Source organism: Charadrius vociferus, unplaced genomic scaffold, assembly GCF_000708025.1.
Source record: "Charadrius vociferus isolate BGI_N301 unplaced genomic scaffold, ASM70802v2 scaffold549, whole genome shotgun sequence".
Classification (NCBI taxonomy): Eukaryota; Metazoa; Chordata; class Aves; order Charadriiformes; family Charadriidae; genus Charadrius; species Charadrius vociferus.
The window spans coordinates 386,851-402,211 of NW_009650103.1; the positions used below are offsets into that span (position 1 = coordinate 386,851).

Genomic DNA, 15,361 nt, shown 5'->3' on the forward strand with positions numbered 1-15,361 from the left:
GCTATTTGCTCCTATCTGCTATCCTAAAATGACATTTTGGCACTTAGCCAGTTTTAACTACTTATGTTTAAGAAAAGCTCTAGGTAATATAGTTGTTCTGAACAACATTTAATATATACTTGACTCACAGTACATTGTTACTCAGCCCAAAGACTTGTCATTGAACTTAATTTTAATAGCATACATCAAAGCAAAAAAAGACAAAGAAATAGTTACGCCTTCTTGACTAATCGATAAAGCTAAAAAAAAAACCAAACCAAAAACAACTCCCTGCACTGCCATGGGAAAATTAGTATGCAGTATGCCCTTTCAAGGAGATGCGTAGTTTTGCACCTGGCTGTTTTCTTCTTTTGCATTTTATAGAGAAAGAAGAGAAAGAAAAAAAAATTGAAAACAAAAAAAACCCCACAGCTTGATTCATCTTTATTTGCATGAAACTACAGCAAAATGAAGATATTAAAATCCATTTGCCATACCTTTTTTTTTTTTTAATACTTTTCATAAGCCTATTTTCATAAGTCTTTTCATAATCTATTTCTGCCCTGTGCTGGAGACATGATATTGAACTCAACAGGTATTTGATTTGACTTAATATAACTATTATTCTCTTCTTAAGACACACCAAGATAGCAAATAAGGACAAATATGGAAAGGTTAAACAGAAGCCAGAGAGGAGGAAACCAGGGACAGACAAAGAGCCAGCTCAGCATAAACATATTTTCCCTGTGAATAATGCTGGATGTGGTAATAAGATACTGAAACATAATTCAACTACTAGCCAAAGTTTAGTTACCACACTAAAATTCCATTCTATCTGCAAATTCTAGATAAATGCACCATTGAAGGAAAAAAATCGCCTGCAGATAAAAAGACGTACGATACTTTAGAATGTATATATTACATACCTCATATTAGGATTCATACAGCTGCAACTGCTTAAGTACAGACTTTTCCATGCAAAAATAGAAGCTAGCACTTTCTCTCTCACTGTATGTTTTTCTAGTTACTGGAAAACCCATGATTGAAAAAACAAAAACAAAACCCCAAAGTATTTTAAGACCTCTGAATAAAAACTGTGTCAACTGGTATCACAGTACTCTAGTTTACAGACTTCCTGGAGAAGTCCATTTTAAGCTCGGGATAAACCTGATACCCCAACAAAGGAAGAAAACTAATTAGCCAGTTTGTCACAATATAACCCTGTTCTTTCACAGATATAAGAGAAACAACATCTGGTTTTCAAACCTGTAGTTCTGATAGAGCTGCCCTTCTAACCATTCTTCTTCATCTGACGTATGGGTAAAACAATAGAACATTTCATGGATTCTTAAATCAGCAGCCCTTTAAAGTTAATATATTAAGAGGAAAGCTCTGTTGACTGATTTTTTTTTCTCATTTCATATAAGGAAAAAACTCTAAACTTCCTTTGATTCCTTCATCAACTTAGGCCTCTGGACTCTGGTGACAACAGGGACTTTTATTATTACAACTTTGAAGTTTTTAGTAGCGTAGTGTTTATACATCAGTGACTCTTGCTCTGTGAAAAAAAAGCAGGCAGTTTCCACAAACTACAAGGATGCTCAGTACAATGAATAATTGCTTAGCGCTTCATTTTCTACATAATAATCATTTTCTTATATGTAACTAAATATTTTAAACAGTTTATTAATTTATAAGCTTAGTTGTGGACATCTCTGTGTTTTTGGCATCAGTACACAGACTGCCTAAAGTGTTGATATTCTATGTCCTCAAACAGTTTCTAAGTGTCCTCACAATTGCTTGTCACCTGTAAAAGAGGTTTAGTTCCAATACAAAATTAACATATGGTGAACAGATGGACTCAGAACAGACGTTTGTCGAGAAAGTACTCACACCAAAGACTTTTTGGCTTCAGCCTTTTAGGACCTTCAGAAAAGTCCTACTTGAAGCTCCAAGTCATACTAATCAGGGGAACATCATTACTCAATGACAAGCTCATGTTGCAGAAACTTTTATGACCTGCTACAAAGAAGAATCCTTACAACTTTTCTGTTGTCACAGTGCCCCCATAACCAGAAGAAACAAACTATTGTTCCCATGGGGTCACCCACCCACCCAATAAGAATAATGCATCTTGTATGAAAAAAAAAACCACACTAGCACAAAGCTGCATTATGATGATTTAAAAGAAAAAAACAAAACAATAAAAAGCTTATTAAAAAAATCCCCCACCTCCCCATGCAAACTCTTCAAAATATTCCATTACTTACTGAGGAGGTAAGACAAGAGTCGTTGGCTGGGCTTTTGGTCTGCGCTTTGCAGATACTCCCATCTGGTTGGCTGAACGTTTCAAAGACTGCTGATTCAAAAGGCCAGATGCTAGCCCGGCATGGTACTGCAACTGGATAATAAAATACATATATATTAAAATACACACCACTGCAGTACTCTGTCTATGTCAGACCTCTACTATCTGTACCACCTGATTCAAATTACAGCCAGTCAGTAAGTTAATGTATGGTATTTCATATATATATTGCTTGGATGGAAGACGATACGAACAAAAGCATATAAAAGAAGTCTGCTATGAAATAAGTATTACAAGGAAATTATGCTATAGGACAAGTAAGATGATGAATCAAAGACTTCCTCTCAAGTCCTAACTCTCCTGAAACTTGGGCTTGCTTTTAAATGTTAAGACTGTTTCTCCTCTCAAGGGATCAAGCGTTCTTACTTTTTGGAAGAAGATAAGAGGACGAAAAATGCAACCCTTTCACTATATAAACCACCTTTTCAGAAATAACACCCATCTTTTTTTCTCAAACATAAAAACGCAAAACATTTGCGAAGAAGTTTCTACCACTGTGAAGAAAATTATTCTTTAAAATACCTGCTAACACATCTCCATAGCATTGCAGAAAGATTCACGTTCAGTAGCTTTCTCCTCTAACCTTTTATTTCACTTGCCAATGAAAGACAAATTTATGAAGGACACAACATGAATCTGCAAGATTTTGAGTGCATTCCCACTGCTCACAGATTTAAGAACAGCTACAGTGCTGTGTCCGTCCTGTGTCTGTTCAAGCGCAACAAGTTACAAGTTCGTCTCTAAACACTTTCAATTTACATTCTTAGTTCCCCATTTTTGGAGAGAAGGCAGAGGGGGGAAGATTCAGTGTCAGACAAATGCAACTTCCTTCATCATTCTATTCCCCATATCAATGTGTCCACTAAATTGTCTAAAGGTTTGCTCTGAAAAAGGTGACCTGTTTAACACGTTAACTTCTCCAACCCCAGGGTCTGCAGCTAGAAAAAGGCTACAGTTAGGAAACTGACTTAGAAAAGTTCAGAAAATACAGTGGTCTTAGGCAAAGCTATTCTGCAGGGGACTGCCTGAACATGAGGGAAACAAAGCTTGGTAAAGTGATCTACTTGAAAACGGCTATTAAAATGAGTGAAGCTATCCCGTGAGCCAATTTGACTCAAATGTCAATGCTCAGAGCATCCATAAGGCTTTTTAACAGGCTCCTCATTTACTTGGCTGCTTTGCCACGTGATCTCGGCCGTGGCACAACGTGAAGACACATCGCGTTCGTCACGGGAAGAGAGCCGCGCTCCGCCAGGGAAGGGGGGGATTGTATTGCCCCTACAGCTCCGCTTAGACCAATGAATTTTGCTCAAATTTGTTTTTCTCCAACAGATTTCTGAAATGAAAGAAATCAATGAGAGCAATGGACAGTACGTGTTTGAAAGGCAATGTTTCAAAGTGTCAGGGGCTTAGTTTTCAATCTTCACTGCCAGAATTTGCAGTGAGTGCAATATGCAGGGAATTACAAGGAAAGACAGCTCTGGCAGAAGACCCCTCTGACTCCAGGAACACGCTTTTCCCTTTTCTTCTTGAATCTTATTAAAAGCAGCCCTCCTTCAGCCATTCTGTGCTGTTGACACCACTCATTTATGTCCGCTGTGCAGAATGACACCGACAAGTATTTCAACTAAATAACATCATTTGGACACTTGCTCATAGATGGAGGTAATCACAGGTGCTAATCATTGACGAATTTTAAACGCAACCTTTTAAAAGCATTTCATAACCTCCCGGCTAATCTGACATTTAGTGGTCAGGCATAAAAAAAAAGGAATTAAAAATAAATATAGTCTAAAAACAATTCTGTCTTCGAAGGCTGATTCCCAGTGATTAAGCTATTTTTATTAATTGTAAGTATTTCCTTATAATCTACTTTCACTCCTTGGAATGCAGATCCAACTGTCAAAATCTATAAGGGCCATTAAATATTTACCAAACCATCCTTATAATGGGAGAAAAGGTCAAAGTTAATAAAACTGACAGGCAGCTTCTGTCCAACTTGATTTATACATTATTAAAGTATCACATACTGTATTGCACAAAATGCATTCCTTTTTGGGGGCAGAGGGGTGTTAACTGAAGAGATTGGGAAATTGTTTCTTAATAATTTGTTCTCAGGAACAGAAACAAGACTGAAAATAGTGCCAAAGCAGTACCACTAACATCAAAAGTATAGCCAGGAGATTCAGGAGTCCTGATGGATAATAAATGTGCCATTCAATTCATTTTTTGTCTTGCAAAATAAACACTTTTGTCTGCCAGCATTGGCCAAGACAGCAAATCTCAGCTAAAAATGTACCAAACCCCTCAATATTTTTTTTTTTTCTTTTTTTATGAACAAGAGAATGCCATTTGCTAACACACTATCTTCACCTTGGGGAAGCCACATGAAATGTACTGTCAGAAGATATTATGGGTGCTAAAAGGCTCATGCAGGGAAGTTGAGATGAGCTCATGGGACACAAACCCTTTGAGGGTTAATAAACACACAGAAAGTACATGTAGCTCAAGAAGTCCCTGAGACTGCTGGTGGCTGGGAGAACACCGGGGAGAACGCTGTATACAGGCACGTGCTTATAGCTACCCCTGGAGATGAGATACAGGGTGACAGGGACCTTTGGTTTGACCCCGCAGAGCTGTTGAGTGTTTCAGCCAGTGTCTACAGTGGGGTGGTCCACACAGGTCTGAGACCCCACGACCCAATGCAGCCCAAGTTGGGCAGCCATGGATGGGACTGCCTTCTGTAAGCATATTCCCAACAACCTTCCAGCTGCTTTTGACAACTGTGCTCATTTAAACCAGCAGATTGGTAAACAGCGATAGCTTTATCCATAAAATATGCTAAATACTCACTGAACTTGAGTATTGGTGCAGCACTAGGTAGTACTGCAAATCATTTCTTTATCAGCCGCTAAGGAATTCCCCATCATTCAGAGGCTTTATTACAGCAAGCATCCACGTCTTTCAGCTTTAGGGAATTCCAACTGGTTTATGTGAAGCTAAGCTCTTTACTTCCTAATGAAATATTCCTCTGTAAAATTTCAACTAGATTGATCTTTTTCCCCCAATACATGCAGATGAAACATAAAATCTATCTGAGAAAACTAAGAAATAAAAAACAACAACAAAAAAAATCAATTTATAACACTTAGCAGCCAGGATATACACCAGTGCCAACTTGTACAGTTTTATGATGAGTCTCATGATAGCTGATACTTTTCTAAAAACTGTGGTTTCAAGTAGATGTGTGAATTCCACATTTTAAAATCAGAAGCGACTCAAGCTCTCAAGGATGTAGGAAAAGTACTGAAAATAACACTTCAGTAGATACAAAAGCTCTACCTGAAGGTAAATAAAAACAGAAATTGGATTATTTTTAAGTTTCATTATTTTTGAGATTCATTATTTTTCTAAGTTTATGGCAACATGTCCTATATTTTCTAGAAGAAAAGGTTAGCACTAATGTTTTACAGGTGCCATAATTCACATTTTCACAGTGTTCCTGAGTATATGAAAACTACAGTCAGATATTAACAGCTCTCAATCTTCCTCACAAAGTGAAATACATCATAACAGATGGCACTTTGGAGTCACTTTCCTCACAGCTGTAATTGTAAAGAGGGCAATTTCTTCATTTGCGTATGACGTGTTTGGCTTTCACATGAACTATTTAGAGAAGGTGTATTAGAGAAATACAGACTGGATTTAGTTCTGAAAGCATTAATATTCTTTAAAACAGTAATCACATAGTATCTTTTATTTATTCTACCCTGGTGATTCTCTTATCAGAAACAAGGCAACGGACCCCCTAAAACAATCGAAACAAACAAAAAAGAACCCCTCCATCCCCCCGAAAGATCACACTGTCTTCTGCAGATGATTTTTAAGGTCTGGAGCAGAGAGAGAACTCCTGCTACAGCCACAGCGCTTAAACCAGAACAGTGCACTAAGGCATCTTCATTCAACAGAAATGTACCGACCATATCGTAACAGATTATATTTTGGCCTACAGGATTACTCTACAGTGTATGTTATGAAACTACAAACATGTACACAGTGCTAATTTAAAACTTTCAAAATTAAAGCTTCATCATTAGAATCATGCTGGGTCTAAAGGTCTTTCGTTTACATAATTCATGGGCTGGAGACTGCATGTGCTGACTGCTGACCACACAAGTCCTCACACTCCACTTACTTACAAGGCCATTTAAAGTTGCAAAAATTGGTTGGTTAGGAAGAAGGCAAGAGTCAGGGGAAAAAAAAAAAAAAAAAGAGAAAAAGGTGCACTCGGAGCATTTAAAATTCATCATGTTAACTCACAGCTCCACATTAAATTTACGTATTACCGTTATTTAAAGCTTTTTAAACATCAAGGTTTGGTTTTTTTTTAAACAACAGGTTTTCTTTAAAAAGTAAAATCAGAAGAATGACTTTTCTTTGTGATCACATCACCCTGTTGTGATATTTTACATTCTCATCTAAATACTTACAGACCACATACATAAATAGAAAAGCATTTTCTCAGCTACAGGTAATACAAAAAAAAATATGTTCGTTTCCATTCCTCCAAGAAACGGGGTTTTACAGAAGTGGCTGACAGATACTTGCCCATCCTGGAATTTTCTGGGTTCACTGTAATACTGGTAAATGCATGCGCATTTGCCTCCTTTTAAGATGCACAGTACTTTGCCCCTCATCATTAAATTATTTCTCCCTTGCAGCTAACAAGGGATTTGTGTATTATGATAAAACTCTAGTTGTTCTTTTGAAAAGAGCAATGAGCAAGCAAGCAGGACACTCCCACAGTTTCATCTCTGCAGACTAAAGTAGGCAAGAGAGAAATTACACTACCTTAATTGATATTTTTAAGCTTCTCTCAGATAATGAGGCCGGTTTGGAAATTCTCTTTTTCTCCAAACAATGTTTGATCATTTCAGGATAGCTGAATTCTTGACTTGGCCAAAACAGCATCAATAAACCAAAAGAACAGTCTCCAATTTATTTACTCAGTGGTTTTCCTCTTGTGGAACCGAGTTGTGGGCTTTTCAATTAATAGGAAAGCTAGCCCTTGTGCCTTTGCTCTAGTTTACAATTTAATTAGGACACTTTGTTCTATTTTTTTAAAGCATTTATGCCCCCCAAACACTTTCCAGTTTACAAGAATATTTAAGCAACAAACACTTTTACATGATGGGAACAAAAGCTCCCTCATTCTGTTCTTTTTTAAATCCCTGTACAGAAGTTATTGCATCTTTTCCTAAACACCCTGATCCGACTACACTGTGAAACCAACGAGCTCACATTTCTGTCGAAAGGCTCTCGCACGCCACAGCTCTTATTTGCATTGCATTGAGATGCACGGTGCATTGCCTCACCCTGGTCAATAAACCCTTCCTGCACAATCTTGCGTTCCCCTGAGGTCTCTCCTCCTCCCTCCCAGGAATATATATATATGCATTGAGATATATATATATGCATATGTATATACGCATTGATACACATCCCTGTTTCTTTTAATGTCTTGTCTTCACTACATCTTTTATTCCATTGTCTTTGAATTCCTATTTTTGCTGAGAGCACTGTTTTAATTAGTGTCAGATTTCAGCCTTAAAGTGTGTTCTTTCCTTACTTTTCTTTCGAAAACATTGAAGTTCTGCTGGTGAATGACTGCATCAATGTTCCCTCACTCCAATACTGCTTGCAAGTCTTTGGCTTTTTACCATGCAGAGATAGCAAATCTGATGACACTTTCTTCAAGGAATTGGTCAAAACTTCAGCATCTGCATCCTTGCTGCCAAGAAAATTATCTGTGCTGTTCTAAGTCTCTGCAAAAGCCACCAGTCCTCCTCCAGTTTTTTTGGTTGTGTTTTTTTTGTTTTGGTGTTGGTTTTTTTTTTAAGTATTCTGGAATCCATTTAATAGTTACATCAGTGACATATTCTTGCTTTTTGGATAATGTCAACACCAAGGGACACTACAGAGCCAACAGGTTCTGAGGTTCAAAGAGATCTAGTATTTGAAATGGATACAGAGGCAGAGTAATCATAATGTGAGGCTACACACTACCTTATTTACCTTTTCAGAAGAGTAACTGAATTTCATGCTTAAGATGTTTATAAACACTTCTGGGTGCTGTGAAGGGCTTGAACATATATATTTCCTTAAAAATTACTAAATGAACTGGCATTTCATTGGATACGCAACTACAACCCAGACACATAACAGAATCACAAAAAGCAGACTAAAATTATTACATTGTGTTCTGCATTTAAATGACAAAATAAAACCAAGTGTAATAACAAACATCATTATTTTCAAATAACCCTGAGCTCAAGGGTGGTGCACTTGGTTGTCCACTAATACGGAAATGGTCTTAGTGTCGCCCTATGTGATATATTCAGACTTGTGTGTTCATTTAATGGATTTCACTAAAGTCTAAAGACCCAAGAAGTGTACTTGATCAATATTTGACAGAAAATCTGAATTCCTTTTTGACAAAAGTATTATCTTTGCGTAGGACAAATAACGTGTAGCAGGGAAAAGTCATCATTAAAACTCAAGACTGAATAAGGACACAATTAGTATCTTCCCCCAGTGCTGCTGCGCTCCCTTAAACAGCCACCAGAACTTTGAACTGAAGACACTGCTCTCACACTAAAATTAATATTTTCTAAACCCCTAGACTAAATCTTTGGTGTCAGGGGCTCAGGTGGCAGCTATGGCAGTATAAAGAATGGCCTGCTGCCTTGGTGACGGGGGATGCTCAGGTGCTTATATAAGAAATGTGAGGATACTTTAAAACTGAGTGGTAGAATAGAGGGCTGGAATCAGCTACAGAAACACTCTTCAAATTGCCTAGCAGCAGGCCATGATTTGCAGCACTGTGGTTGGGCTTTACCACTATAGCAAACAAACTACTTTTTCAGATAAACGAAGAAATGAATACTCTTCTTCAGTAAAATGTCTACAAGGTGCAGCTTATGTAAATCCAACTAGTCCAGTTGCACCATCAGACAAAGGGGAGAAAGACGGTGAAAGAATAAATAGATGAGAGGGAAATCTGTTAGTGGATGAGCAATGCAGCAGTAATGACCCCGGGTGGTACTTGTGCTGCTAAATGTTTGGGGTTTTTTCCCCTCACTCATTAAATTAAATTATTTTAACTTCTGTTAAATGCCTTTCCTTAGCATTGGCCACCTGGCTTTACCCACTCTCCTGCGGCTTCCTGAAGGAGAAGCTGTGCTCAAAGATCAGAACTCCAGCATACAGTCCATCCTGACGCAGGTATGCCCTGGGCAGATGGATACGCTCTGCAAAGCTATACCAGACATCACCACTCTCTTCTGCTAGAGGTTATCACACTACCGTGCCAGTAGAATGGGTTGCATGAACACAGTTTAAGCTGTTTGAGCCGAACTTGCCAAATTAGGAGAGAATTTTTCTTTAAATGGTTACTTTTGCTAATAATCCTCTTTCTTTGCATCTAGCAGGCATCCTGAAGCTACGTTGCTGGGAATTTCCAACCCACTAGCAAGGACAAGCAATAAAAGCTTGAAGCAAGCCACTTAGATCTGGAACAGAATGTATGTGGCCTATTGCCCTATATGAACTTTCCCACTATAGCTTCAAAACATTCATGATCAGATTAATTTATACTCCTTCCAAGACAGTATAAAGTAACCCACATAAAGCATTCACACCCAAATAAGAACAACTGATACAGGTTACTGTAGTAAGTGATCAGAGAAAGAAGTTTAAATTCTCCCCCTCTCTTGTAACAACACAGATTTTTCCACAGACAAACCCTAAATCACCATAGGTGACTGGAAGTTAGAGATCAGCTGCATTCTGGAGGATGAGCATCAAAAAGAAATACATCATTTTCCCCCCTTTAAAACCTACCACATCCAGCACTGAATGGACATCTCCAGAATGATTGTCGGGAAAGATGACCATAACCACAGTACTTGCAAGCAGAATGCTGAAATGTAATGGTCAACAAAAGCTGAACCTTTTTTTTCCCCCCTCACAAGGTAATTATAAAAGAGCTTTTCTGCCCTTACTCAAGCTTTCTCTGTTCAAAAATTAATGAGATGTACCTGAATTCTGTCTCCAACCTCACATTGACTTTTGGGAGACAGAGCAATCCTGCCAATCACCAGCAGCAGCACGAGCTCTTCCTTCTCCGAGAAGTTTCACTGAAAATTTTCTCCAGCTAGAATAATATTACATCTTAACTAAGAACTCTATATTAAAACTCAATTATCTTTGGTTTTTTTAACCCTTCAGAATAGTCATCATGGATTCACAACATGGACTTCGAAGAATTTTGTCTGGAACAGAACACCAGACTTCAGGAAAATAAGCATTCTGCGTTTAGTTAGGACACATGAGAAGCTGGATAATCATAAATCTGCAATCTTTGTCATTTATAAACAAGGTAGGGAAATCATCTTACTCCATACTGATAGAGACCAAAATGCGTTTTACTACATTAGTTTGTGCAATGCGCTATTAATAATGGCAACACACAACCAAACTTGATTTAAAAAAAAAAAAAAAAATAAACACTCCCCCCTACCCTTAGTGATTTTACATGTCTCTACTTTTAGATGACCATGCTGTAATGCATTAAAAAGCCCACTTTTGAAAAATCAGTTTAAAAGATATTTCAAGTCAGATATCCAAAAAATGGGTAGACATTTATAAAAGTCTTAGTCAAATTATTTCTTTAGACTTCAAAGAGTTAAGTTATGAATGTTTTTAGGAATGAAAAAAGAATCTATCAGGTTTGATTGATAAAAGTGTAGCTTTTAACTAAGACTGAAAAAACTGAAGACTGGCAACATTTTTTCCAGAATAATATGCTTCCTCTGCTTTTTTCCAGCACAGTGCACATAAATCAAAGAAATGTTAAAGAGGCCCATACATCACAAGCTGGCATTTCTAAACTATTTACAAAATCTGTAATAGTCAAGAGGATGGAAAATATAGAAGTGTGACCAGCAAAGTTACTGAAAGAAAACAAGGCAGTTCTACCATCCCAGCAGGGTTAATTAAGGTTGGAAACAACTCTTGATTGTAGAATTTAAAAATCCTAAACCAAAACAATCCTGATAACACAGGGTTACAAAAAGCAAACAAGACGGTGCATCAGCCAAAACTGAGAAAAGGTGGATTTGAGCAACCTGCTGGTTCCACGATTAAGCACACAGTTCTGAAAATATGTAAAGTAAATGCTCTAATAAGGCCTGATGTACATACAAAAGCATGGCTGACTTCGCATCTGCAAAAAGACAGCCCCAAAAATATCATTTACTCCAGTGCTAGGCTGCATATCCATCAAATTTCCACACCCCGACATCTAAGCATACAACAGATTTATACAGATGAGGTTTTCCTCAACAACTTTTACAAATGAGAATCTCATCTCCCCTTCTGAAAGGAAAGACATGGATTATGGAAAGTTTATCTGTCCATCTGTTGAAGATGTCACACTCTGACTAGAGAGTGCAAAAAGCACAGAGATGTTTTACAACCAAATCCAAAACTTACTGTAGTCTGAACTAGTGTAAAAGCCATATGCTTTGCAAAAACACCTCTTTTGCTACACATTTTTTTACCACAGCACAAAGAGTAACAGTTCGAAAGCTGCTGTAATCTTTATTTCTGAAAATAGATCACATATTCTTACTCTCATCTGCCACGCTCAGCTAAGCTAACCGATCAGAAACCAGAAAGACATGGAAATACTACACTGTGCAATGAAAGCTAAAAAAGACATACTCCATTGCAAGAAGTTACCCACAGTTTACAGGTAAAGCAGCAGCTCAGAGAGCCCAAGACCGGGAACAGGATGAAGCACCGAACAGAAGGGTTTGGTGGAATGGCACATAAAGTGGTTTTACAGTTTTCTCTATCAGTGTTGAAGACTTCCAATAGCAGTATTTCAGATTAAGCCAGGGGACCCCAGAAATATCTTTAGGAGTAAAACAAATGGAATACGCTTCATATTATTTTCATGGGAGCTTATAATGATATTATAATTAACTCAATTACACCACAAGATTAATAGCCTTTAAAACGCTCCCAGTCATTCATTACAGGCTTAATTAAAACTCTCTTTTGGTGCTGAGCCAGCAAGAAATAGGAAAATACTTGCTAACTACCTATACATAAGTATATATGGTATTATCTTTATCATACTGTTTGTTTCCGCGTTTGCAATTCAGTGAGCAGTTTGGTTGTTTTATTCTTTTTTTAATATATCAAAGACAACAAGAAAAATGGCCAAGACGCCACTTTAGAGGCTTCAACACCTGCAACAGCATATCAGCTCACTACAGCTAACCAGTTTATTTCTAGTTTTGCTGCAACAGTTAAGGTCTTCTACAATAGCAGATGCCTTTCCTCCCACACATCAATTAATTTGCAAATGCACTCAGGTTGTAGAAATAATGAAGTGCTGAATGCTTTTCTATTGGCAAGTTTTGCTGTCAGGAGGTGGATGCTGTAGGCGAGGTGCTGAAATGCGCTGCTGCTATATGCATGCCAAAGGAAAAGACATGCCACATGAAACTTGGTCGACAGCTAACAGGGCACATCAATTATTTTATTTACCCCCCTCTCACTGGAACCAAAAGGAAGACACCCTCTCCAAAAGCTTTTTATTGTATTTATCTAGGTATTTATAACACAGCGTTTACAGCGAGATCTGAGCTTTTGTGCTGACCCAAGAAACATTTCATATTCGAAGGCTAACATACAGGAGGAGAAAAGTATTGTTTTATATGCTAAAAAAAGTTACATTAAAACTGTTAAGGTTACAAGTGAAGAATTCTGTAACTAGGAAATGCCTGAATTCATATTGCCTGTGCAATCTAAATCAGTCTGCTTGTGGTAAGGATTCAGATTTTGATTACACACTTCTTTCTAAAGGACCTCAAGTCACCGCAGTCTGCGGGATCACCCAGATGAAGCAGCAGTTATTCAGCACCCATTTTCATGCACAGAATGTTATTTACAGTATTTCACACAATGACCACACTTATCTTCTCAAATGTCTTCAATGGTGTTTTCCTGATTATCTTGCTTCTTTACAAATACTGTTAAATTTACCTTCACAATTCTTATTTCACTCATGCTGGGTGTGGATCTGAGGAATCTCAGATTTTTAAGAACACTAAATGTTTTTACTACTTACTATAGTAGAGTTTCTATAGATAACTGCAGCCAGGTGCTCAGCAAGTCTTTGAAGCAGCCAGGTCATGGCAAGGTTGGACTCTCTACCCCACTTCTACCAGTTGACATAAAAGAGTTGACATTAGGACAGGGAACTGCTGGAGAGGGTCCAGCAAAGGGCAACGAAGATGATTAGGGGACTGGAGCACCTTTCTTATGAGGAAAGGCTGAGGGACTTGGGTCTTTTTAGTCTAGAGAAAAGAAGATTGAGGGGGGATCTTATTAATACATACAAATACTTAACGGGAGGATGCCAGGGGGATGGGAGCAGTCTTTTTTCAGTGGCGCCCAGTGATAGGACGAGGGGTAATGGGCATAAACTTGAACATAGGAAGTTCCATCTTAACATGAGAAGGAACTTCTTTACTTTGAGGGTAGTGGAGCACTGGAACAGGCTGCCCAGAGAGGTGGTGGAGTCTCCCACTCTGGAGACATTCAAAACCCGCCTGGACGCCATCCTGTGCAACGTGCTGTAGGTGACCCTGCTCTGGCACGGGGGTTGGACTAGATGATCTCCAGAGGTCCCTTCCAACCCTGACCATTCTGTGATTCTGTGATTCTGTGAGTAATCAGTAGCAGTTCACCATTACTTTCTGTCTTGATCAGCGACTAATTGTAAGTGAAGTGCATCTTGCCAGCTATTCTCTGAAAATAAGTTAAAAACTGAGATTCTGAACTTTCAAATTAAATTCTGTGTTCTGGAGGACAGCATGTTCTCATGGATACAGACCCTTCTCATTTTGAGTCCTCAAATTAGAAGGCATATAGTTAGTGAGCACAGAAGAGGCGGCGGGGGGGAAAGCATCATATTATGGTTCAGAGCCTGGACAGTTGGAGTTGATCCTTTTCCACAAGCTTCCTAGAAAATATTAAGTCAATCTAAAAGAACCTTTGTGAATGTTTAGTTTTGCCTCTTACCTAATTCAAGTTACTTCTGTGTTTAAATTTTAGCAAATGTAGCTGGAAAAAACAGAATATGCACGTGCTCACCTTTCAAGTCTTCCAAGGAAGGCAAGTCCCATACTATTCCTCTCCCATTCTTCCAGTGCTTAATTATCACGCATGTTTAAACCATGCACCTCAGCTGTAGTCTGAATTTGTTAAACTTCTTTTTTCAATTACTGATTTTTTTTTGTCTTTGCTTGCTATAATGAAGAACCCTCTTATCCACTTTCCCCCCCCCTCAACAAAGACGTTGGTACAAAGCGAGTCATCCGTTATCTTTTCTTTTATGAGTGAAATAAATTGAACTTGTTTGATCATACAGAAGGAACATAGGAACCCAAATGCTTTTGATCAGTTCTCATGTCTCTCAACTAGAAAACCCCAAATTAACAGGCTCCTAGACAAATGGTAACTAAGTAGTTCTACAATTAAAATAATGCTTAAAACCATTTTCAAATGTTAATAACTGAAAATGTTATTAGTGCAGGTACTAACAGGTAAGGAAATTTGTTGTTAAAAATACATCATTTTCTGCTTTTTAAAATATGCGATTTTCAGGCTGACCTTGTCCCTTTTAAATTTTTATAGCATCTTCAGTTCCAATTTGAGATTTTCATATGGGGTAGGCAAACCTTCTTATGTTCTATATTAAATGCAAGACACCCTCTTGGCACAATCTGCAATATTAATAATATAACAGTACCAATTTCAGGAGCAGCAATGTAGCATCAACACTCGCATACCTACACGAGTGGAAATTTAACCATGTATATCACGGAAATCTTTAATACATCATGAAAAAAAAGCAGGTCTAAGACAGCTCAAACA

The 15,361-nt window shown here is 38.0% G+C and overlaps 1 protein-coding gene across 1 annotated transcript in view; it reads right to left on the minus strand.

The window, feature by feature from the left end:
- The window catches only part of MED27 (mediator complex subunit 27), a 97,712-nt gene that overhangs the window by 58,940 nt on the left and 23,411 nt on the right, over positions 1 to 15,361 (minus strand). Inside the window, exon 3 of the mRNA XM_009892231.1 lies at positions 2,250 to 2,380. Coding sequence (XP_009890533.1) covers positions 2,250 to 2,311 — 62 coding nt within the window. The 5' untranslated portion in view covers positions 2,312 to 2,380. The remainder of the gene's footprint in view (positions 1 to 2,249; positions 2,381 to 15,361) is intronic.